Here is a 24,406-nt window from a genome sequence, read left to right as displayed (position 1 = left end):
AACAAGTCTTTTTTCTTATTCAGTAATGTTTTGATGGACTTGTTGTACTATGGGGCGCGGGAAGAAGTTATAATCGACATTGACGCCGCGGACCTCTGAACGAGGCTGGACAACAGTGACTTATAGAAGAGCCAATTCTCTTCGACAGAGTGAAATGGCTGGCTTAGAAGAAATGGCTGAAGAGATGAAGAAAGAGCATCGTTTATGGCAGTGAAGTTGGCACGGTCGTATAATCGAATTACCTTCTTGGTGGTACGACACTTCGGTGTTTCAGAACGTATATTAAAGTGAATGACATTGTGGTCGCTGATGCCGGTCATGCATGTAACGGAACTAACAATATCTGCTACTGGGGACAACACCAAATCTAAAATATTTGCAGTGCTGTCTGTGAACTTGGTTGAAGATGATATGATTTAGTGAAGATGAAAATCCAAACATAAATTGAAAAAAAAAATCTCTAGCAAGGGTGGAACAACCGGGCATGACACACGGTATATTCCAGTCGATACCAGTAATGTTAAAATCTCCAAGAAGCACGAGTTTGTGTTTAGCGTGTTAAGCGCATAGCAATATCAGATATAACAAGAGACAGTTCACTTACAAAATCTGTGACATAATTCGGAGGGCAGTAACAGACTCCCAACAGTACATTTGTGGGCCCGCACTGTACACACACCCAGACAATCTCAAGAACAGACAAGACTGGTATAAGATATGAAGAAAAACTGTTTCTTACGGCAATGAACACTGTAGCATGAAGACTTTAGAGCATGTAATAGTTACTAAGGGAAAAGCTTTGCGTATCCTGTTCACCGCGCAGACTGCTATAACGATACTCATGTTTTTTCCAAGTTTGTGCAACACCCATCTCAAGCCACGCTGGCTCAAGCCACCCATCTATCTCACGGACTGTTGGTATGTGTGTATCTATTTTCTGTATGAGACACGCTAGCTTTGAACAAAGCCAAAGCTAGCAGGACGCCGACTAATAATTCAGCTGCACTCTTTCTGAATAAGTGACGAACAGTGACGAAAAGTCCAGAATAACTATTTTGTATTGAAACTAAACAGCATAATTGTGCATGAGACATGCTCCTTACTTGTGAATATGAGCGCAAGGTTCGCGCTACCCTCGAAGTTCTAAATATGCTACTTTAAGAGCAGCTCCTTGCAGCATAAGCACTCGACTTCTTTCGGCATTAGTATGCATGAACCACTCCAACCCCTTTAGACGGCGCCGTCAAACACGAAATTTACACAAACTGTTCGTGTACTTCATCATGATGAATGCTAACGTCCCTCTCAGCTGCTGAAAGGTAGTGAAAAGCTGACTTGTTGACTCCGCTGTGTTTCCTCCTTCGACGTCCATATTGAAAAAGCACCCAGCAATACGGAAGTTGCGGAAACCACCCGAACTTCCGGTGTGTACTTTCCACCAATAAACGTCGCGGGCGTTTACGTCATACACTTAGAGTAACCAATGCATAATAGCTAGACTTTTGCGCTGATCGGACGAGTTGAGGGTTGAAAGCGAAACCGCTTTTCGACCCCTTCCTTAGAATAGTTCGCGGCTTCGCAGAGACGAAAGGTTTCGAATGTAACTTGGAGGCACCATGTAGGTTCGTTATCCATGCAAACAAATATATTTACCAGGTTCTGGTCAGAGACCCTTTAAGCTTGCGATTTGCTACGAAAGCAGGGGATACGCTTTTCACTTACACTTAAAATATGTTAAAAATGTAGAAGAATGGTTCCTCCCCTCTTCTCAACTGCCCAGATGACATTCTAATTGGCAGTTGACTGAGAGTGGTGGAAGGAATACGTCTGGCTTAATTTTGCGCGTTCCTCGTCCTTCGTACTAAACCATCCGCGAAATCTGCCATGGGTACTGCAATCTCGTATTCCAGTCCACCATAGAAAATTTAATAGAAAAACGAGAATGTTGCAGTGCAGTACACGTACCGCGGCTAATTTCGCCTACAGCTACGTCCAGATGGAGGCAAGTTCATATTATTAAACCGGTTAATGTACCGAACCGTTTAGAATGAACCAGTTTGAACAGCTACGGTTCGGTTTCGGAGCCGAACCGGAACTAAACCTAACTCTTCAGTGGTCGAACTCGACTCAAACCAAAAAATTGTTTCGGTTCGACTCTCAGACGGTGCATACAACTAAATGAATTACGTAGAAGAGACTGATGCTGAGCGTGTTGGTAGACATTAAAAGCGTAAAACCAGCGACAAGAGAGAAGGGATAATGGAAATGTAATAAAGGATTTACATATTTGGATAATGCCAGCCTGGCTGTTTGGTGTATGATGATAATTGGTGTTCGGTGATCTGCTTACTGTACTTATTAATGGAGAGTTGTTTTAAGTAACTGACCAGCGTGAAACGCCATAGATTTCTACTCCATACATATCTAGTAGTACCTTTTAACGTGTGGATATAATGTGATAAAAGACTACGAAGGATCACGCAAAATTGTAATCATGATTTGCAAACAGATACCCCACCCCACACCTCTGCGCAGCGTCCCAATGAGCAGCCACCTACAGTGGCGCCGTCACGGGGGAAAATGGGGGCAGTTGTCCCCCCTTCTTTGCCCTTGCGGCACAATCACAACTTATGATTCCTTCTCTTTCTCTACGTTCCAGGGGCGTACGCTTTCTTAGCCAAGACAATGTAGTTGTGGGCGCATTCGACGCATTGAGATAGGTGCAGATCCTGTACCGTGTAAGGCAGCACCCTAAAACATTCTGCCCTGCTCCCTCCCCTTGGAAAAATTGCTGGCGGCACCCATGGCTACCCACTCGTTGACGCTGACAGGTAAAACATGCTTACCATCAATTTGCCGGACGCGTAAATGTCAAGTTGGAGCACGTGCAAGCCTGGTAAGATTCTTGTGTTAGACACGTGGGTAAACGTTTTCGTACGGTCATTACGGGAAGTTCCCGAGAAAGTAAGTTTTCTTTCTGCTGGTAGCCTTGTAGATATTTTCTCAGTTATGTTGGCTGCATATTCCAGGAATTCTGTTTTGTCCGGTCTCTCAATACGAAACTTCTGTCTGCAAGACACAATGGAACTAGTGTCAATCACTTGATGTGTCGCTGAAAGCTAAGGAAATACGAAAGCAGTGCCACAAATAGCATGTTTCTTACTTACGATTGCGGAAACTCCAAGAAAACGCATTATCGACGAATTTCGGAATAGGTGCTCCCGGACTAACAGTACACACACAGTAAACCTGCAGCACGTTGTGTATTTCTAACATTTGTTAATATCAAAGCCAAGTTGTCCCATCGAGGTAGGAGGTTCCCCGCAATTTCTCTTCAGACGACACACGACACCTCGCAAGACAGCTTCTGGCGTCTGGCGAAGGTTCAGCGATTCGTACTTGGAAACCCGCTTCGGCAGCATGTCTTTGTGAATAGTGTCTGTGGGACCAACGGCCTCTCAGCTTGGTATGAATGAACTCTAAAAAGGTTTTGGCAAGCGTGTCCATTGCAACAGCCACGTTGCCGTAAACTAAGGCTATGATGACAGTATCTATAGTTCTTGTCACCATAGCCTTGGCTCCCTATAGGGAGAAGCCATCCCTATGGTTGAAGTCTTCCACCATCCATTCAGTGAATGGAGGGCGATGGCGTTGCTGATGTCGCAGCAGCAGACGAAGAATGAAAATGAGCTGAGAAGTGCTTGGGGAGTGTGGAAGCGGCGCTCCTCCAGTATACTGTATATGACATACGAGTAATCGGCGAGGAGGCCTTCTGCTTTTAGGGCGTCCAGGAATTTATTTTCGTGGTCGTGATGGTCAAACGATTTCATATAAACGGCAGACTTGTACGTATTTAGAGTATCGTATTTAAAATACTGTATTTTAAATACAATTTGCGGTATTTTGGTACTCTACTCAGTACTTTTTGTTTTGTGTATTTGTACTCTACACTCTAAGAAAAAAAGGTGTAATTTTCTACCTTTTGGGGTAGAAGTGTGTTGTCACAGATTCTCAACCCTTTTGGGGTAGAAAGTGAGGGGTAGAAACACTTCTACCCCTTCATTTCTACCACACTGGTGGAACAGTTCTACCCCTGAGTGTGAAGAGAATTCTACCCTGTTAGTGGCAAGATTCTGCCCCTACATGGTTAACTGTTATTCCTCTGGGGGGTCTATCTTTTCTCTCCATATGGAAGACACCTCTACCCCAAGGATGAGAAAAATCTGCCCACCTTGACGCTAAATATTCAACCATTCCCGGAAGACAGTTCTACCGTGAGTAGAACTGTTCTCCCTTATTGGAAGATAATTTTTTACCCGAAATGGTAAGAATCTCTGCTATTATTCGTGCTGTGCCTACCGGTGGCATATCTCTACCCGTAATGACGGGGCATTTAGACCTTGTAGGGAAATATTTACTCCGCCTTTCATGAAGGACGTCTGCCCTTTTGAGAAGAACTTGACGTATAGATAGAATATATACGTACACAACTGTTACTGATCACAGCATTTTATTAGCACGTCACAATTGGAATCGTACACTTGCGCTTACCAATGCGAAAGGTACATCCATTTTGAAGAAGCCTAAGCACGGAGACACGAAAGAAAACACGACACAACACAGACGACTCTATTGTTGCATCCATCAGACTGCACAGCACTTGCATGGACTGTCTTGCACATAAATTCCACATGCATGCACCATAATAAGGGCATCGGGATAACTTCTGAGGGCTTGACGTTTCACACTACTGTGTCGCTCTAAATACACACGAATCTTCACTCGGTGTGTAATATCTGCCCGGAGGACCACGTGGCAGGACGGATGATTTCAACTGAAATGTAAATGGCATTAATAGAGCATTTAAGACAAACGATAAATAATAACGACGGTACATGTTTCACTTCTCAGAAATATGTTTACATGTGTGATTCCCTCAGAAATAAGCATGCAAAAAGAAGGCTAACCCGGCAGTGGACAAAAGCCAAGAAAAAATAAATAAATAACACAGCGCACATCTAAAAATCCCATGACTCGAGCGGTGAGTGCATTCTCCCATCAAACAGTGGCTCACCGTATGTTATAGCTCCGTTTCTTCATTTTCGAAGTGGATCCTGTAATCACATCCGGCGGGCGCTGATAAGGTGCCGTGCTAAAGTTGTCATGGTGACCTGCGTGTATTACACAAACGCATTTGCTCATATTGCAGTTTCATAGGATGCTGAAAAAGTGTCAGACGACATGCCGGTCAACCCGAACACGCAATGCGCAAAACACATCTGATCACTGCATATAAGACGCTCGTGAAGAAAAATCTTGAATATCAAAATTACTCACCTGATTCTGTCCTAACTCCACCTTGCTTATGTTCATACCATTGCAGCTGAACCGATAACACCTTCCACCATGCAGATGCGAATACCCGACTCAGCATAGCCATTAGGCCGCACGCATGGCCTTCGGTGCAGCAATGTCCACGTGCAAACAGACAGTCTGTCACTTTCAGCGTTCGTCTCTATACTGACCCCTTTTACACAATCAGCGATTCCGCGCAAGCGCAGACACTCTGTGTTTGGTCGCTCTGGCTAATCTCTTGAACAGTGACCTCGAAGCTGGACCAAACGCCTTTGTGCGCAGGATTAGTAACCCTCAACTATTCTCGTCGCTTGAGTGACTCCATTTACACTTCCATTAGTGACCCTGCTACGAAACACACAAAAAGAAAAAAAGAGTCACTTGAACCCTGATAGTGACAAGATTGCCACAGTGGTTCTACCGTTAGGGGGAGAGAGTTGAGCAAAAGGGCAGAAACAGCACAACTTCTACCTGGAGTCGGTAGAGGGAAAATAGGTCGGGGAGAACTGTTGGGCTTCTACCCGTTTTCAACCTTTTTTTCTTAGAGTGTATTTAAAATACATTTTATGGTATTTTCTACTCAATACTCTAATTACATATTTTGGATCTCCCTCTCAAACTTTCTGTGTCTGGTTTTTCCATTATCTTGCTTGTTCAGTGCAAATTTCCTGAGTCCCTCGAACTTGACCCGGACATTGGCCCTTCTTGGAAGTCCACATTTAGAGATATTGCCCTGTGTGTACTAATCCTTGGCCAGTGAGGGTTCTATTATGTGTGCCTTGACGCGGTGACGATGAATTCTGACCTCGCCGAGCAGGGACTTGCTAGAAGTTTGCTTTGTTCTGGGTCACATATACTTAGTGGAGTTATGTGGTATCTCTTTGTCATCTTTTTGGGACTTGTGTTGAGATGACTCCTATCAGACAGGGGCACTACTGCTAGTGCAGTGCGCGGGGTTTAGGTGATTCATGCCACATAGCGGCGACTTGCTGCATTGATCAATGACCGGTGACTTTTTGCGCTCAAGGATCAATAGTATCTTAATTGTATTTCAAATACTTTTGTAGTATTTGTACTCTATCTTAATTACTTTAATTTTCATGTATTTATACTCTATCTTAATTACATTCTAACGTTAGTATTTATTATCTTATCTTAAATACATTGTTGAGTATCTTGTACATGTCCGTTCAACGGTAATATCAACCGCAGGAAGCTCCCATGGACGCAATGGTCCAAGGGAAACGTGCACACTGTTAATTTCAAAACGTCTTTTTTGTGTGTAATTTGGCTGTAATCAGGGTGTAATCGTTTCAAACCTCCTCATCTAGGAGAGAACCAAACCACCTCTTCAAACCTCCTTACATCTGGAGTGTAAAATAAGTGTTAGAGCAAAATAACTCCCCGTTTCCAGCATATTTAGGACCATGTGGTGTAAAAATGGTGTTTCCAGTAGACACAATGTCAAGTTTACATGGTAGGCTGCCCTTTGTTTTCTTCCGTAAAGAAAACACAGGATGGGAATTAAGGCACGCATATATGCACGGCTGCAAGAAATGTTGATGTTGACGTTGCTGAAGAAAGGGGCTGCAAGAAGTTTGTTTATTGCTCACTGTTTCATGCAGTACCTCATGTCCAAAACATACAGATTTCCATTCAATGTCATGAAAAGTTGAAAACTGGACGTAAAGACACAGCTGAAGAATCGAGATAATTAAATCAGTGCCTGGCGTGGGTTTATAAGATACATGACGCCTTTCTTGTACACTTTTGAGTAAGACTAACAACAACATATATATTGTGATGATGAAGTGGGGAGGTTTTCCACTCTAGGAGTATAACGCTACCCCATAGCTAGGGGTCTATTATGAGTGGTGACAATGATCAGTGATGACGATGAGAGATGACGGGAATGATCGAAGTGGCGATGACGATGCTGGACGTGATCGTGGTGGTGGGAGTGTCCGAGGGCGCTGCTGGGGTCATAGTGAGTCCTTTAGGCCTGTCGCCTCAAAGAAGTCAACCACGTGACGTAAGGCCGCCCTGGAGTCGGCCGCGGTGTCCCAAGGGCCGAGGATGGTCGACAAGTTGAAGGGGCGGCAGCCAAGTGTGGCAAGCTGCGACTGCAGTGTACGCCTCTCGTTGACATAGGTCCGGCAGCGGAGTAGTATGTGCTCAACGTTGGCAAGTACGCCACACTCGTTGCACATAGGGCTAGCCTCACAGCCTAGCTGGTATCGATAGGACGGAGTGAAGGCCACATTCAGACGTAGCCTGTGGATGAGTGACTTCAGAGGACGAGGAAGCTTTGCAGGCAGTCGGTATGACAGCGTTGGGTCTACATTCCCCAAAGAGGACATAGTTGGAATGTCGTGTTGCCACTGTAGGGTAGACCAGGAATCGGACAAATGCCTGAGGAGGGATCTTCTGTCTCCTCTCGAGAGTATAATGGGCATAGAAGGTCGTTGTTGGTGTGCAGCGGCAGCGGCAGCGTCGGCCTCGTGGTTCCCAGTTATTCCGCAATGCCCTGGAACCCACTGAAAGGCAACGTAGTGGGAGCGATCTTGTAGGGACTTCAGGGCGCACAGGATGTCTATCACCACTGAGGCAAGGGAACCGCGGATGCCCATGTTTTTAATGCACAGGAGAGCTGCTTTGGGGTCTGTGTAAATTACCCAGTGCCGCGGTTCACAGTCTTCCGCATATGTCAAAAATAACAAGATAGCATAAAGTTCAGCGGATGTCGATGAGGTACGGTGAGATAGACGACACCTACGTGTAACAGACTGTGATGGAATGGCAAAGGCTGAAGATGAAGTGTCCCTGGTCGACGATCCATCCGTGTATACAGCGGTACTGTTGCGGTATTGAGCCTCGACGAAGTCAAGGGTAAGTTGCCTAAGAATAAAATCAGGATAGTTCTTTTTGTTGTTCTTGAGGCCGGGGATGGAGACAGTGACAGACGGCGATGGCAACGTCCATGGAGGCACCTTGGGTGCCGTCTGGTCGACTATGAATTTGGGGATATGAGGTCTGAATGATGTCACAGCAGCATGAACCGTCGCGTTCCGTCTAGCGTGAAGCTTGCGAATCAGAGTGTGACGGTTATGATGGGCACGTAGACGGAGATAGTGGCGCGCAGTTTCCCGAGTACGGAGAACCTCAATGGGGATGTCCCTGGCCTCAGCCACTACTAGACGGGTTTCAGCGCCTCGTGGGACACCAAGACATACCCGAAGGCTGCGCGCTAGCATGGCTCGAATCCTTTGAATCAGTGTCTGAGGAAGTCCGTGTAGGGCGGGAAGGCTGTACATCACTGAGCCACGAACCAGGGCATTGTGCAGCATGAGGAGATCCTTCTCGTCTCGCCCCCATCTCATACCTGCGAAGTGACGAATCACGTTGACCCAGCGTTGGACTTTCTGTTCAATGACGTCTATGTGGCGCTTCCACGACAAATTCCATGATAGAGTCACGCCTAGGAACTTGTGATGTGTCACCTGCTCCAGTGGGCTTCCACCAATATACAGGCGATATCTATGCATGTCTTTGCGCGTGAAGGCTAGAACTGCGCTTTTCTCTACGGATATCTCCATTCCTGCCTGGAGTAAGTAGAGGCGAATGGCATCTAACGTGCGCTGAAGACGCTGACGGAGTTCTGGACGGGAAGTGCCTGTAGTCCAAACACAGATGTCATCGGCATACAGGGACAAGTTGGCTTTCCGCTGAATGCAGGTTCCAATTCCCGCCATAACGGCATTAAAGAGGAGCGGACTTAGGACGCTTCCTTGTGGTACCCCCTGAGAGATGTGGAATTGCTCTGTGTCGCCTTGTCTTGTCCGGACGAAAATACCTCGTTGACTGAGGAAATCGGCTATCCAAAGCAACGTTGTACGTGAGAGCGCAGCGCTGTATAGAGCATGTAAGATTGATGGATGGCTAACGGTGTCGTATGCTCTCTTAACATCAAGAAATACCGCCGCCGAGACCTTCCTGCCTAGTCGTCCTCTTCCACCGACGTGACCAAGTCGAGGACAGAGTCTATCGAACTGCGGTGCCGTCGAAACCCAGCTTGCTCTTGAGGGAAGAAGGCACGGCTTTCGAGCCACCACTCAATTCTACGCAAGACCATTCTTTCCATAACTTTCCCCAAGCAGCTGGTCAGAGTTACCGGGCGAAATGATGCCAATTGGGATGGGTGTTTTCCTGGTTTTAGCAACGGTACCACTTGGCCGACTTTCCACTGCCTAGGAACCTGTCCATGCCTCCACGAGTGATTGCAGATGTTCAGCAGGGCCTGAAGGGAAGTAGGGTCAAGGTTTCGAATCACTGTGTATGTAATGGCGTCCGGGCCTGGAGAAGACTTCTTGCATGCAGCTGAAATGGCTGACGAAACTTCTGCCACGGAGAAGTCCATATCCAAGGCAGGGACAGCTGCTGTGTTGGCATGCTCGAGAATAGATGTCACATGGGCTGTATGGGTTAGGTACTCCTCGGTGCTGGTTACATTGGCTCCCTTCGTAATGACACGGCAGAATTCCCTGGCCACCTCTTTCTCAGACGTAGATGTTAGGAGCGCAAGAGCTCCAAGTGGGTTCCGAACTGGAGGGTTCTCCTTTAAACTTCTTGCGACTCTCCATATCCGAGCAGGGCTCTCAAAAGGTGATAAGGAGCAACAGAAGTGCCGCCACCGTTGACGGTCAAGGTTTCGTAGTTCTTTCTGGACAAGCCTACTCGCGCGTCTTGCTTCCTGTATATCAGAAAGATCTCCTGTCCGTCGAGCTTTACGTTCAGCGCGCCTTCGGACAGCACGTAGTTGCTCCACACGAGGGTTAGACCCTAAGTGACCAGAACACACGTTGGCTGTTTTAGAGGACGAGGCAAGGGCAGCGGCAATGACATTCTCTAGCTGATCCACAGAAAGCAAAGGGTGGGCCCTATCTCCACATGCTGTACGAAACGAACGCCAGTCTGTTAATTTCGCCGTTCTACATCCTGCTCTCGTTGAATATCCATCATACGTGATGTATATGGGCACGTGGTCGCTTCCCCTGCCATCAAGGTCCGTGTACCAATGGAGCTTCCTATAGATATCTCTTGAGCAGAAGGAGACGTCCAGAACGTCTGTAGTGAAGCACCTCCGCAAAAACGTGTGTGATCCATCATTCAGGATGCAGAGATCCATGCTCTCGATCAGCTCCATCCTTATTTTCCCTCGACGATCAGTTTTGGTGCTCCCCCATGCAGAGTGGTGAGCGTTAATATCACCGACCACTAGATAAGGAGACTCTAAATTGTCAAGCACAGCCTTCAGATCGGTCTTGGACACCTTAGCTGACGGCGGCACGTATAAGTTCACCACAGTGACGACAGTTTTACCCAAGCGAATTCTACACCGGATACAGTCTAGACCAGCCACTTTCGGCGTTGGAAGGGCAGCTGCATTGAAATCGCGTCGAACAAGCAGAACCGTCCTTGAGAAATCTGTATCTTCTTGCGTGACCAACCTATAACCGCTGAGTCTGAAGTCCTTCTCAACATAAGCTTCACTAATAGCCAACATGGGAATTCGATGCCGAAGTAGAAATTCTTTAAGATCTGGCAGCTTGTTGGCGCAGACTGCGCGCGTTCCACTGCATTAAGACAGCATTCCTATAGATTGGCTCCATGACCGAGGAAAAGGCTGTCAATCTCTAGAAGAGCCTTGACTTCGGGCAACCGCGCAGCCTCAGGGCAACAAGCAACAATGGCCTTCATAGCAGCAAGAACTAAGGGGATGATGACACAGGAGTCATTCGAAGACTGGGGGGAGTGCCATTTCAGCCGTCGAGGCGCTGCTGGCAGAGTCTCGTCGGTCTTCCTTGGACCTCGCACTGCGGCCGCGAAAGTTGCACGGAGAGGAGTGGTAGCATTAGGGATGTCATGCTGGCTATCTAGGAGCCGCACATGCCTACTCGGTTGAGGCTTAAATGCTTGTGGTTTGGGGGTTTTGACTGTTGGTTTTGAGACCTGCTGAGGTGCCCTTTGGGATCTCGCAGTAGTTTGTGGTCGACCATCACTTTTGGCCGCCTGGAGACCTAAAGTTGAACCTCCGTCCGTTTGTGCACTACGTCGTGCCTTCCTGATCCCAGGGGAAGGGGAAGGGGTGTTGGTCAAAACACGAGCCTGAAAGCGCCTTGTAGCTGCCCTCTTCCGGGGACATAAAGAATGCGATGCAGCATGCGGTCCCTCGCAGTTTGCACATTTCGGTTGGCGCCGCGCTGTACATTCCTTGAGCGTGTGCGGATGAGAGCAGAACTTGCACCGTAGTGGCCATCGACAGCTTCGAGCAAGATGACCGAACCTCTGGCAGTGATAGCATTGCACTGGACCTTCCACATATTCATGCACCTTATGCGTTGAGAAGCCAAACTTAACTTCCTCAGGTATCCTTCTGTTGGACTTGAAGGTCAATATGACATTTCGAAGAGGGATGTACTGGTCCGACCCATCTTCATGAGAGACATGCCGCACTTGACGCCGAGCGGCTATGATGCCATCCTCTCCCAAATACGAGGTGAGTTCCTCGTCGGTATACTCCAGTGGGACGTCATAGATTTTCCCCATGTTATTAACGTATGAGGAGGGGATGGTGACCGTAACTGCCACCCCAGCCACTTCACTAAGGGCCATCAGATTAGACACTGCCCCTTCCGTCTGGACGAAGATGCACATTGAGCCATCAGCGTTGACACGATGACGGAGAATTGATTCCTGGGCCGCAGAGCGAATAGTCTTCGCTACCACGTTGGGATTGACTTTCCAAAACGACTTTCCAGGGTCAAGTGGCTTGAACAATACAGGGATGCCTTGAGGCCTATTTTTCTTGTAAGTCTCCAGCGTGAAAGGGTCCCCCATATCTTGGTCCAGTGATTCATCACAATTCATTGGATCACTGGTCTGACTTACGTCATACACTTCTGTGCCTGATGTTCCGTCCTCGGCCAGGGAAGGCTGTTGAAGCGACAGAAGTGTCCGTTCGCAAGGGGCGGAGTTCGACCGGTTTCTCCGTACCGGGGAGCGACTACGGCCTCGGGGAACCGCGTCGTGCGTTCCGGGGAGACCGGAACGACCACCATCACTATTCTTGGCCATCGGCCTGAAGGTGAGGGGTTATTTCGGGTTTAAGATAGCTAGGTTACCTTAGGGCTAACGAAGAGCAGAACAATCCACGCCTGTGCTGCACAGGTGCGTCACGAGCTATCCTCTTCTGAGTAAGACTAAGAGCTCCACAGAGAGATATATTTACACTGTTTTACCGTTTTATTGTATCCTTCTATAGATGGTTCTCGTTGGCCTCAGTCATCTACAGAAAGAGACATTTCTTTGCACTTTTATTTATTGACTGTAGTTATTCTAGTCACAGTTATGTCAACCACAGGGACAGACTTCGCTTTTCAATGTACCAACAGGGGAACGCTGTCCCAAAATGTCCTGCAAGAGTTGAATTACTTTTGTTCAAGCTGAGAATTAAATTGGGCTGGACGTTTGAATTCCTCACATCAAGTCTGATGCCCGTTGTGTACCTCTTGTATAGCTCTCCAAAGAAGTAGGGATCCGTGGGATGAGGTACAGAAGCGTTACACAGAAGCGAACACCGCTAGACAGCGGGTACATAACCGTTCTGGAACGAGGAAGCTGCGGATCTGTGAGGTACACACATACATCTCCCTAACACCCCCTAACTTTTTCACCTGTGTACTCCCTAAAAGGGGTGCCTTTGCGATCTAAGCTTTAGACACATGTCAGTATGATATGTTAAGCTGTAATGACGTAACTATAATAATGACCCCTCCCCCAATTTTTTCCAACACCCTTCCGTGCATGGGATTCTGGATAAATCACTGCTTCTACCTGATACCTTGAAACATGCCGTCGAGTACTCAAGATTTTCCCAGTCCAGGGGGGTCCCTGAACCCCACTAAGACACGTAGAGCCGTCGAGAGGCGAGTTTGCGCCCAGGGCAGGGCGAATCTGAAGCACCCACCCCTCGCCCGTTTTCATCAGAAACACTCTAAACAAACAAACAAACAAATAATAATAACTAGCTTACTTGCACTGCAGATATCGTAAATTCGAATTATCTTGATTCCCGCTTCATACTGTCTAATCAACCTGCCAGGGCCTGCTGTTCGGTGCCCTTTCTGCCAAGTGCGCCCCGGGGCCGCAGCCCCAGTCGCACCCCGGCCGCTACGGCTCTGAGGACACGCACAGAAATCTCGAAATATCTCCGTAAATTGTCTGCCAGAAAGGCATGGAAAGCTGCAAATATGGGTGCCACCCTCCTCTACAGAACACCAACACACCCACCACTACGCCCGAGACGAAAATTCTGCGAATATCCCTGCCTTCAAGCATCCCGTGCCGCACAGACCCACTCCGCGCATACGTCGCCTCGCCTCGCCGCTGATATCACCACAAAGTTGCGTAATTCATTGAAAGATTGCAAGTTCTGACAGGCGTTCCAACGGTGCTCGCTCGGATGGAGAACAAAGAGGGTGTCGTAACAGGTAATCTGATAGTTTTGTTTTTGGTTGTTTCTCAGCTTTCACTAAGTGTGTGATTGCACTGCTGGTAGATTTATCCACGTCTTGTTCTCCCGTATTTGCCGTTGAGCACCGGCTGCAGCCTTCGCTTGCGTCCCATCCACGTAAGCATCCGTGTAAGCATGTACAAAAATACGTTCGTGGCCGATGTTGCTTCTGCTAATATCAGTCTCGATTTTGTAGGCTTCGATTTGTGGAAAGGTAAGCTGGTGAACCAACTTACAGTTCGAACATGGCTAATCTGTGATTGAACACCTCATTTCAGACTTGGATTTCTGTATGCCGCAGTTCAATTGGATCTTGAAATGTACCGAGATTCATCGTAGCATGATCAGGATACGAAATGCGGTCTGTCCGTTGCGCATCATCTGTAATTGTGCGATCCCATGTAGCACATGGTAGGATAATAGACGTCTAACCCAGGGATAAGTTGAGACTTTAGAGCTACTAGACCTCTACGGGGTTATACATTTAGTAGACATCTCAATTTGGAAGTCTACTAGACCTCCACGGGGTTATGCATTTAGTAGACATCCCAGTTTGGAAGTCTACTAGACCTCCAGAGTTTTGGATGTTATTTAGACGTACTAAAAATGGCTCACGAGACACCACCGACGCGTTCCAGGCTAAAAATATCCCTCTCGCGTCGTGTAGCAGCTCGTATGAATTGTTGACCACACTTAAAGACTCCCAATGTCATGCCCATTTTTTTTTTCGTGTTCAGGGGGGATATGTAGAGGTAAAATACGCGGAAAGGTTGCCAGGTTGGGGAGAGCTACGAGGACCTGCTGATCCGCATTCGTTTGCTGAGGCTGCAAGCAAGGGCGGTGAGACGGGGGGGGAGAGCGGAGGGGGCGCAGAGCCAAGGCCTGTCGTAATCATACAAAGAATAAGTAGTGAACTGTGCTGTCACGACGGTATCGTGAGGAGGGGTCGCGGGCATGACCCATCCCCAGGGCCTGTAATTTCGCTCGCCGTCCCTGGTTGCAGGAAGTGCACACTGAAATACGTGGTCACTGGGACACTAGAGCAGTTGGGGTCAAAGAGTGACAGTCAACGTCGAGCCCAGCCTGTGTCTCTCAGAAATCGTTGCAGGGCGTCTGCCGCAAAGCGTTAGGATGGTGAATTGTTCCATAGTCCTAGAAGAACTTTCAGATACTTTCGTATGCGGGTACTATTTCGTATTTGGGATTAACGTTTAAATTGTTCTACTCTGTTTGGCTACTTCTGTCTCCTGGCTACTTTTTCTATTTTTTTTTTATGTCAATGAATTCCCCCCCCCTCCACGGGTGATGGAGTTAGCAGACCGTGTTAACTCGACCAGAGCCGTGTATGAGCTCGATTTTTTGCAACCCTCTCCCCCTCTTCCTCACCCCCTCCCTCGCATGGGATCTCAGGAGAGCCAGTTCCATCATGGAGCTCGGAAATGCGACGCGTAATAATTGTAGAAGAAACATTACCTTTTTTGAAGAAAACAAGTGGTTCAGGTAGCAGTGCATAAGCATACGCAAAAAAAACATGTTTTCACACAAAGCGAAGTATCTGCAGAAGAAGTGAAGACGAAAGAGGAGACGATTTTGGAGCAATACGCAACATCATTAGCTTGTGAGCCGTTCTTGTGCTCTCCAGTTTTTTAAACATAAACGGTGAGCAGAAAGTACAAATGAGAGGCTGAAGGAAATCATCGTAACGCTCATGTCAGAGCGTCGCACGTTCAAATCTCGTCTTCGCAATTACGCAGAAGTTTACCAGAAATGGAGCTGCAGGTGCCAACCAGGGAGACCACACAGCTCCTGAAACCATCCAGTTATTTGAAGGAGGAGGAGGTAGCTGAAAGAAGACAAAGCACACACAAACACATTTGCTGCGTGTTACACGAGCACGTCCACGGCTTTCGATGTACTAGTAGCGTCTGAAGGTGGTCAATGAAATAATAGTGTAGCTGCACTGCAGATGAAATTACAATCGTCAAGGATGCCTTTAAAATGAACCGCTCATAACCAGCAAACTTTCCTCCTACAGTCCGAGGGTCCGAGCGAGCTTCCGAGCTTCGACAGAACAGAAGAAAAAAGCCGAACTCCTCTCTGACTTTGTGGCACTCCCGCCTCCCACCTCTCCTCTCTGGTTTACCCTCTCATCCTCTCTTTCGACTAGCGCAGCGCCAGGGGAATGAACGTGTAGCATATTTCTATTGTTGGGAAAAACTCAGGTGAGCTCTGACGTCGGGCCAATCGTTGGGCCTCGGTAGAGTAGTTTTTTGCTTTGTTTTATTTTGTCTCCCTGGGTGACGGGTGACGTAAAGCGACGATGCCGAGCGTTCTGTTTCCCTTTCCCCTCTATTCTCTCCCCCGCTTTGACGGTTCAGGATTTTCGTTCGCATCCAGCGAAATAAATAAAACGCGGAAGCGTTGGCTCTTTCTGTTGCACAAGGTGCTTTATTTTTGGGGATTGGTATTTCCAAATCACACATATGCAGTCTGTATCTGCGCCAAACACAAACTTCACATGAACATGATGATAATGATGATGATGTTTGGGTTTTTTGGCGCAAAAGCAACGAGGACTAGAGAGCGCCAAAACAGACGTGAGATATGTTATGGTCTAAGCTAAAGGGCTAAAGTGGGGATATCTTATATGTCACTGAGACAACCAATGTCTTAAAAAATTGCATACATTACTAAAAGGAACAACAGCCTGATCACCGAGCAAAAGGGCTGGGTGAAAAGGTAAATACTGATAATAAAATTCTTTAAAATATCTACGGCGGTGCTGCTCATGCAATGGGCAGGTGATCAGCATGTGCAGCACAGTGAGCTGCACACCACAAACTGTACAACAGGGTGGGTCCTCCCCACGAACCAAGAATCCGTGCGTGAGGTATGTGTGGCCAATGTGTGGCCACAATACCACAATATGTGTGGCCAATGAGGTCAGGTTCTGGGACAATTCCTCTAGCCCTTGAGAATGGCACACAAACTGTCTTATTGGGTGAGAAGGTGAAACCATTCTTTGTAGACCATTCGGAGACTTTGTTTATAGTTAACTGGAGTTGTCTCTCGCACATGGCCATGCTTCTGGAGCAATACGAGATATGAATGTCGTCGACATATAAGGAGTAGGCTACGGAAGGTGGGATTGCATTGGCAACAGAGTTCATCTTGACGATAAACAAGGTAACACTAAGGATCGCCCCCTGTGGTACACCATTCTCCTGGATAAAAAGGTGTGATAAAGCTGTACCAAGCTGCACTCTGAAGGTCCTTCCTTGAAGGAAGCTGGCAATGCATCGTAACAACCGAAGAGTTCAGACATGTTAAAGGGCATGTCATGTGCACTGTTGTCACTACCACCCTTTAAAATGCTGCGTTTCTCAGCACGCATTTTGACCTTAAGGAACTCCCTGCTGTAGGGGAGGAGCTAGAGATATTCTGAAAGTGTTCCCCCAGGACATTAGCTTGTTCTTCCAAGCTCTCACAAGGGCTATTATTAATTTGCAAGAGAGGAATAGAAAGGCCTCGATAATCTCCCCTGATTTTTCTCAGCCTTTCCCATACCTTTTTGGAAGGTGTGTTACTATTCAGTGACGAGATAAAATTTCTCCAGGATTCTTTTTTAGATTGTTTCCTTGTTTATCGTGCCTTAGCTCGAGCCTTTTTAAAAGCAAGTAAGTTTGCCACAGTTGGGTACCTTCGGAAAATACCCCACGTGCGATGTTGCTCCTGGCGGGTCTTTTTGCACTCATCCGTCCACCAAGGCTTCGGCCGCCTTGGTAGACGACCAGATGTTTGCGGAATAGAGAGAGAGGCTGCGCTTATTATTGTATCTGTAATGACGTTACTTGCATTTTGAGCAGTCATTCCCTCTAAAACCAAAGAGGACAGATCAGAATGTTGTACGAGGACGCTTCAGTCTGCCGAACACAGCTTCCACCGTGGTGGGATGGAAGTTAAACTACTTTCTGTAGAGCAATAGTTCAGTACGATCGGGAAGTGGTCACTGCCGTAAGAATTTTCATCCACTTCCCAGTGTATGCTCTGAAACACAGACGGACTACACATCGAGATGTCAATTGAAGAAAATGATTGCGTGGAGCTGTTTACATACGTTGGTGACCCTGTGTTCAACAGACAGAGCGGTCGTGCAAGTAGAACTCGTTCGAACATCCTGCCACGAACGTCAGCCTTCCTGCTGCCCCACAGTGGATTGTGCGCATTGAAGTGTCCCAGTAAAATAAACGGCTCGGGTAGTTGATCTAGGAGTTTCTCAAATTCTTTTTGTTCCACGGCAACTGAAGGTGGAAGGTATAAAGAGCATACTGGCTATAACAGTATCGAAACAGATTTGTACAGCAACTGCCTCGAGTGTTGTTGTGAGTGGGACATTTCGCGCAGGAAGTTCCTTTCGAGTCAGCACCGCACCACCTCCTGCTGCTCGTCCTGCGTCTACCCTGTCTCTCCGGAAGATGTTCCATTGTCTTAAAGGATTGGAAATTTCAGGGTAAAGGTATGTCTCTTGCAAACAGAAACAGATGGAATTATGTTTTTCTGAGAGATCATGGATGTCATCAATGTTTGTGGTAAGACCCCGGCAATTCCACTGTATAATGCTAGTAGGAGCCATGAGGAGTACGAGGAAGAGGAGGAGAATAAAAGACCACTGTTTCATTTGAGTGTGTGTAGGGATTTGCTTAGGCATCTTGTAAGAGAAGAGCATTCAGGGAGGTAGCACTCTTGGTGGGGCCGGTTTGCTTTTGTCCCTGGGTTTATTCCCCCTTCCTCTGCCACCAGCTTTTTCTCTTTGCTCTCCCACCTGAGAGGTCATGCCTGGAAGGCTGGATGACGACTTCTGCGACATGCAGTCGTCGCCATGGAGCTCCATGTCCTGTGCAATACTCTGGGAAGGGCTTTCAGCAAACCCATCCCAAAGAGAAAGCGTGCTGCCAACCTCCTTCGAGGTGCCAGCTGCTTCTTCCTGCTCAGCACCTTCGCTGGTGAGGGAAACTGAAGGGGACACCTGAGTGTCCGTGGGGACATGATGGGGAGTCTGCAGTGGAGGCCCAACAGTTTGGGTCTCCACCGACTTTCTGGGTGGTGCGACTCCCCTACGCACCACCTCAGAAAAAGTGCCTTTTCTTTGAAAATCTAGCTGCGCACGTGCCACTTTGAAGGTCAAATTTTGTTCAGTTTTTATTTTGAGAACTTCTTTTCCATCTTTGAAACGTGGACAAGTTCGAGAATATGCAGGGTGATCGCCCTGGCAGTTCACAGAATGGAAAGCGTTGCCGCACGACTCTTGACTGTGGTTGGTACTGGCACATTTCGGGCAGACCAGCTGCCCACGGCAAACCTGGGAATGGTGGCCAAAACGTTGGCACTTGAAACACCGTTTAGGGTTTGGTATGTACGGACGGATGCGACAGTTAACATACCCGGCCTTTATCTCCGGTGGGAGAGCATGGAGTTGAAGTGTCAGAATTATATGCTTTGTGGGGATATCTTTGTTGTCCTTTCGTAGGACTATCCTTTTTGCACTAACGACACCTTGCTCTTTAAGTCCCTCCTCAATCTCAGACTCTGTACATGACAGAAGCTCACCCACAGAGATGACCCCCTTCACCATATTCAAAGTACGATGTGCGGTGACAGAGAACAAAGTCTCGCCAATCTTTCCAAGGGACATTAGCGCCAAGCTCTGCTGTCTGCTCTGGATCTCGACCTGGATGTCACCCGAGCCAAGCTTCTTGGCATTGTATGCCTTTCCGATAGCCTGTTCAAGTGTCTTTGCGACAATAAAGGGAGATATCTTGGAGAGTGGTTTTTCTTGATCATCAGAATGTATAAGAAGGATCTTAGGGAACCATGGCTCTTCAGGTTTTGCTGCGATCTGCAGTGTGCGTACTTCGTTGCGGCTCCTCTTAAAGGGCCGATCATTCTTTTTGGCTGTTTGATGATCCATGCAGTGGGAGTATGATTCGATGTAGAAGGCGTGCGACCCACCACGGAGCCCAACTCAGGGAACGTGTCCCACACGCTAACACTACCTCTACACTATACCCAAGTGCAGCTTCTCAAAGACAGAAAGCACTGCCCAAAGTTGACCCTTGCCGCCAAAGAGGGTGAAAGGAGGAGGGGGATAGAAGAGAGGGTAGAAAGGAAAAGCAATGAAAATGGAGATGGCGACTAGCTGAATAATCCTGGCCGGGCCTTCCAGGACCACCCGTCTATGGGAAGCAGTGGCAAAAGCAGTGTGTTGTTTTCCCGGAGGGGCCCCGAAGTCCACTCAACTGCCAGGATCCTCCTTTCCCCAGACACGGGAAAGCCACGCACAGCTATACGTGGGGGTCTCCCCCCTGCGGCTACCCAACCGTGAGTGCAGGAGGGGGCTACTGCGGCTGCTGCCGGGCGATGGGGGCGCCAAGTTCCCGACGCCGGGTTCACATAAACATTGTTTCTGGAGTTCGAGTAATATGCCGAAGCAACTTCGCATTCACTGTTAGCTGATACGTCTCACGTTGAAGATTTCACAGTAGATCAGTAAATTCACTGCACAGGCACACACATTCACAAATCCAGCATGACAGAAAACATGTCCATATCCCTTTGCTGCTTGTGTAGTGTCACATGTCAAGGCTGACCCGTCACAAAGGAACCTGTGCAGCTGCTAAGCCAAAAGATGATGTTCCAACCACTCAGAGTGGCATATCCATTCTATTGCGTCCATGCAGATGCTTTTCTGAAGCAGATATGAGTTGAGCAGTACCTAGTTGATACCTGAGCAAGAAAGACCAGAACAGGGATCAGAAAACGTGAAAACTAAAAATTCTACCGGCCAAAATGTTGCGTATATGCCACAGGTGCGGTGCTATGCTATGCTACGCTAAGTGGCAGAATGGAATAGTAACTGACTTACCTGCCTTCGAGTGGAAAAACACAGTATTGATACTTCTTGAATCGTTGTCGCGCAAAGCAAGCGAAGCAGACCTGTCTTCCACTTATCTATCACTGAATTGACTTGCAGAAGTATCCAAGAGGATTCGAGTTTTGCAGAGTCGGTAACGACGGGCACTAAAAACCATCCAAAGCGGTACCGGCAAAGATGCTTTGCGTGCGTCCCTGCTGCACCATATTTCGAAACTTTACGGCGAGCTGCTCCGGCATCCCAGACACGGCTGTGCGGGCTTTCCCGCGCGACGAAAAGGCTATAATTTCAAACCGACCAATGAGCGCTCACATCACAGGGGAGCGGCGGCAGGAGCCAATGGGATGCTCTCGGTAGAGAACTCGCGCTCCGACGTAAAAATTTTGACGTTTCATGACGTTTGATGACGCGAAAGGCTCGCAGCGCCTCACTTTAGTCCGCAAAGGAACTCGCGAGTTTCATCTTTCATCCCCTTGGCAGCGCCACGTGACTTCTGCACCATTCTCCTTTTGAATTTGCAAGTCTCTGCATGCGGTTTTCGCGCTGAGAGCCACCTCGTTCGCGTTGCAAAAAGTCCGCGTGATTTCAAATGTTTGTAAGCAATTCCTTCATGGTACAGGTGTTGTTGTAACTTCATACTGAAGCTCTTACTTCTAGCTATTGTTTTTGCAATCTGTGCAACATTGTACCGCATGTGCATGAAAGCGTTTCAGGTCGGTCGCCGGCGGTTTAATCTGTCGGTTGAGGAACGTCGAAGCAGTCGACGTTCGCGGTTGCCTTGGATGCTAGTTCCGAATCTGAAGCTATCCACGGGGCCCCGTTTACAGGATTTCAGCCATTTCACAGGTAAGCAGACTATGTATCGGATATACTTTTGTGAATGACAGGCATTCCCGTTCATTTTTCTGCCTTTACCTCTTCTTGCAGGCATTGTAGGCGCTGATACGGAGATCGCAAAATGCAATGCGGTGTGACTGTTATTAGCCGCCATGCAGAATCCCGGTGGCGGCTATGCTGTCTAGGGTTTTTCCTGAGTTTTCCTCAGACGCTTTCAGATATATGTCAGCACAGTTCCGTTAGAAGTCGGCCCAGGACGCACATTCCCCCAGGGCGTCAGCTGTGGCGTTGCCTACATACGTGAGGCCGACAACGGCAAGCCCTTTCACCATCACCACCACCACCACCGCCATGCAGTTCTAGCAATGTATTTTAAAATGGTCCTTCTTGCAGGTTAAGTCCGTACGAAGCGGCAGGCAATGGATCGAGTCGTCGCGAGCTAGTAATGAAACTCGTTCTCTCGACGTTGGATCAAAAAGACGAACTGGACGGGAAATCACGAGTCCCCAAGTTTACGAAAAGACAGAAGAACACCACCGCCGAGGAGATGACAGCTTGAAGTAAAATGTTTAGTCGTCGTTATTCCTTGGTTGGACATTGCGGATATGTGCCCTATGAGTTTAATCTTTATTGATTACGACGTGTGTGTTGATGATCAACGGTACGCTTTCAAAGACATGTAAGTACTGAATCAAGTTTGTGTTGTAATTGGTTACTGTTTCGTGCGCTTTGTTGTAAGCGATCCCCATCTCGATGATGAATACTCACGCTTCCGAAAGCCATGTAAATAACAGTTGTATGATTTGAGGCTGTTTTGATACTGCTACTAATTTGAGGACAGCGCCAGAGGCGCAGTGCAAACGAATGAATTTGGATCTTGCTGTGCCAACGTCACAGCGCATTTAGGTAGCAAATTGCAGTCTGGTGTTTACATCAGGGTCATTTTACGCGAAATGGTCCAAAGGTCCTACGCCCCCAGTTCCTTATAAAGAAAACAAATGGTGCGTCTTCGCAATTGCGGTTGACGGAACAACGACAGCGCTTCACAGCTCCACCCTATAGTGGCTACTTATAACATAGAGTGATTGCAATACAGTGGCAGTACTATTTCAATTGCCTAAGACTAATGTGTCCCTCCCTTTCCCCGGTCGCGCTACGGGCAATCTCCCGAATTTTGAGTTAGTCATGTTGGAAGGCAAGGCATGCGAACATGACTTTCGGATCATTTGGCGAATGAATGACTCAACAGGATTGCCTGGTGTCGTTTTTCCATACAGTTAATTTACATTAATCACATTTGTCAGCTGAACATAACAATGTTCAGCTGACAAATATTGGACTGTGGTGTTACTATCTTATCCATTCCTTTCTGTATGTCACTTGGAAAGCATTATGCATGCAGGCATTCTACAAAAGGGTAGTACATTCGACATCATTTTTGGGCGCTCAGTATCTACTGGAATTTGTTCGTGAATTACGGTATTGCAACTTGATATTTTGCGTTTGAGGAGTTAGAGTCAGCATGATCAGGGAACATACGTAACTGGAGTTTAATATTTCAATATTATTTCTATAAGTTCAAAAATATGTGTTGTGATATTATGGATATTAGTATCTAGTCATAGAGCCGTTGATAATAGCTTGTGTCATTATTGGCTTGTCGCAATGCCGCGCGATCCTAAAGTGCATACGCTGGTCACTTTTGCAGTGTTTTAATAGCTTTACTTAAAATAAAGTTTTGTCAAAATGTGCTCCATATGTGAGCTACTGCATGTCACTTTCACACACACACACACACATTCCTGGAACAGTACACACGTACAGGGAAGCTTTTAGGTGTGGTCTAGGTAAAGGCTAATGAAAGTATAATTCTAGACATTATGGCTAATTAAGGGCTAGTACAGAGCTAGGAGCCGCCTCATTGTGGTATATAAAAGGTCTAAAGTTGGGCTAGGGGTAGACGTTGGATGGCGTTGAGACGTCTAGGTGCCGTAACCTTAGCTATTCCAGAGGAAGACTAGAGGAACTCCTCTAGACATTAAGCCTATTGAGAGACATTTACTAGACCTGCCAGTCGTCCAGCTGTAGACGTCGATTAGACATTTATTTTCCCACCTTTAGCTACACGGGTTGGGACATGTGTGCGTGTGAAACACTTCCCGACAGTGTGCACGGGATGTTTCGGCTGATTGTGTCAACCCGGATACCACTTTGAAGGTATCTATTTTGGTAATAAAATAGTGTGTTGCTCTGTGCCACATTTCGTGTCAGTGTGTTTATGCGCGTCGTGAAACTCTTTGAAATTGGACTTCGCAGACGGCACGGTTCCCTTTTCCACGTCGGGTTGGAAGCTTGAAATGGCAGGGGCGAATCAGACCTGACAATGTTTGAACTATGCCTGGTCTCTCTCGTCCGTGCATATGCTTCCTCCATTCAGAGGCAAAGGGGCATCGTATCGTATGTGTACCTCATGCGCCAAACCGTGACGTATCTGATATTCTACCAGGTTCGCCGTATATATTTCTTGAATCGTGAGGTACAATTTAAAAAAAAAAAACGTATCTCATGTACCGTTGAGGACACGGTTAGCTAAAACCGCCTGTCACTACTTCGCCGCCCCATATTGGGTGCGTTCCACAACTAACCCTCGAGTAGGAGTTGGTCACGTGATAGAGTTGTACCACGTGACCATGGGGGTAGGGTAACCCTCG

The 24,406-nt window shown here is 47.4% G+C and overlaps 1 protein-coding gene across 1 annotated transcript in view; it reads right to left on the bottom strand.

Moving 5' to 3' along the window:
• LOC135368912 (uncharacterized) overlaps nt 1–24,406 on the bottom strand; it is a 129,737-nt gene that overhangs the window by 84,002 nt on the left and 21,329 nt on the right. Inside the window, exon 3 of the mRNA XM_064602470.1 lies at nt 2,847–3,069. Within this exon, the coding sequence (XP_064458540.1) occupies nt 2,847–3,069 (223 nt within the window). The remainder of the gene's footprint in view (nt 1–2,846; nt 3,070–24,406) is intronic.

This window comes from Ornithodoros turicata, chromosome 1, assembly GCF_037126465.1.
Source record: "Ornithodoros turicata isolate Travis chromosome 1, ASM3712646v1, whole genome shotgun sequence".
Taxonomy (NCBI): Eukaryota; Metazoa; Arthropoda; class Arachnida; order Ixodida; family Argasidae; genus Ornithodoros; species Ornithodoros turicata.
Note: the sequence above shows the minus strand (reverse complement) of the source record. Positions and strands in the feature narration are given on the sequence as shown.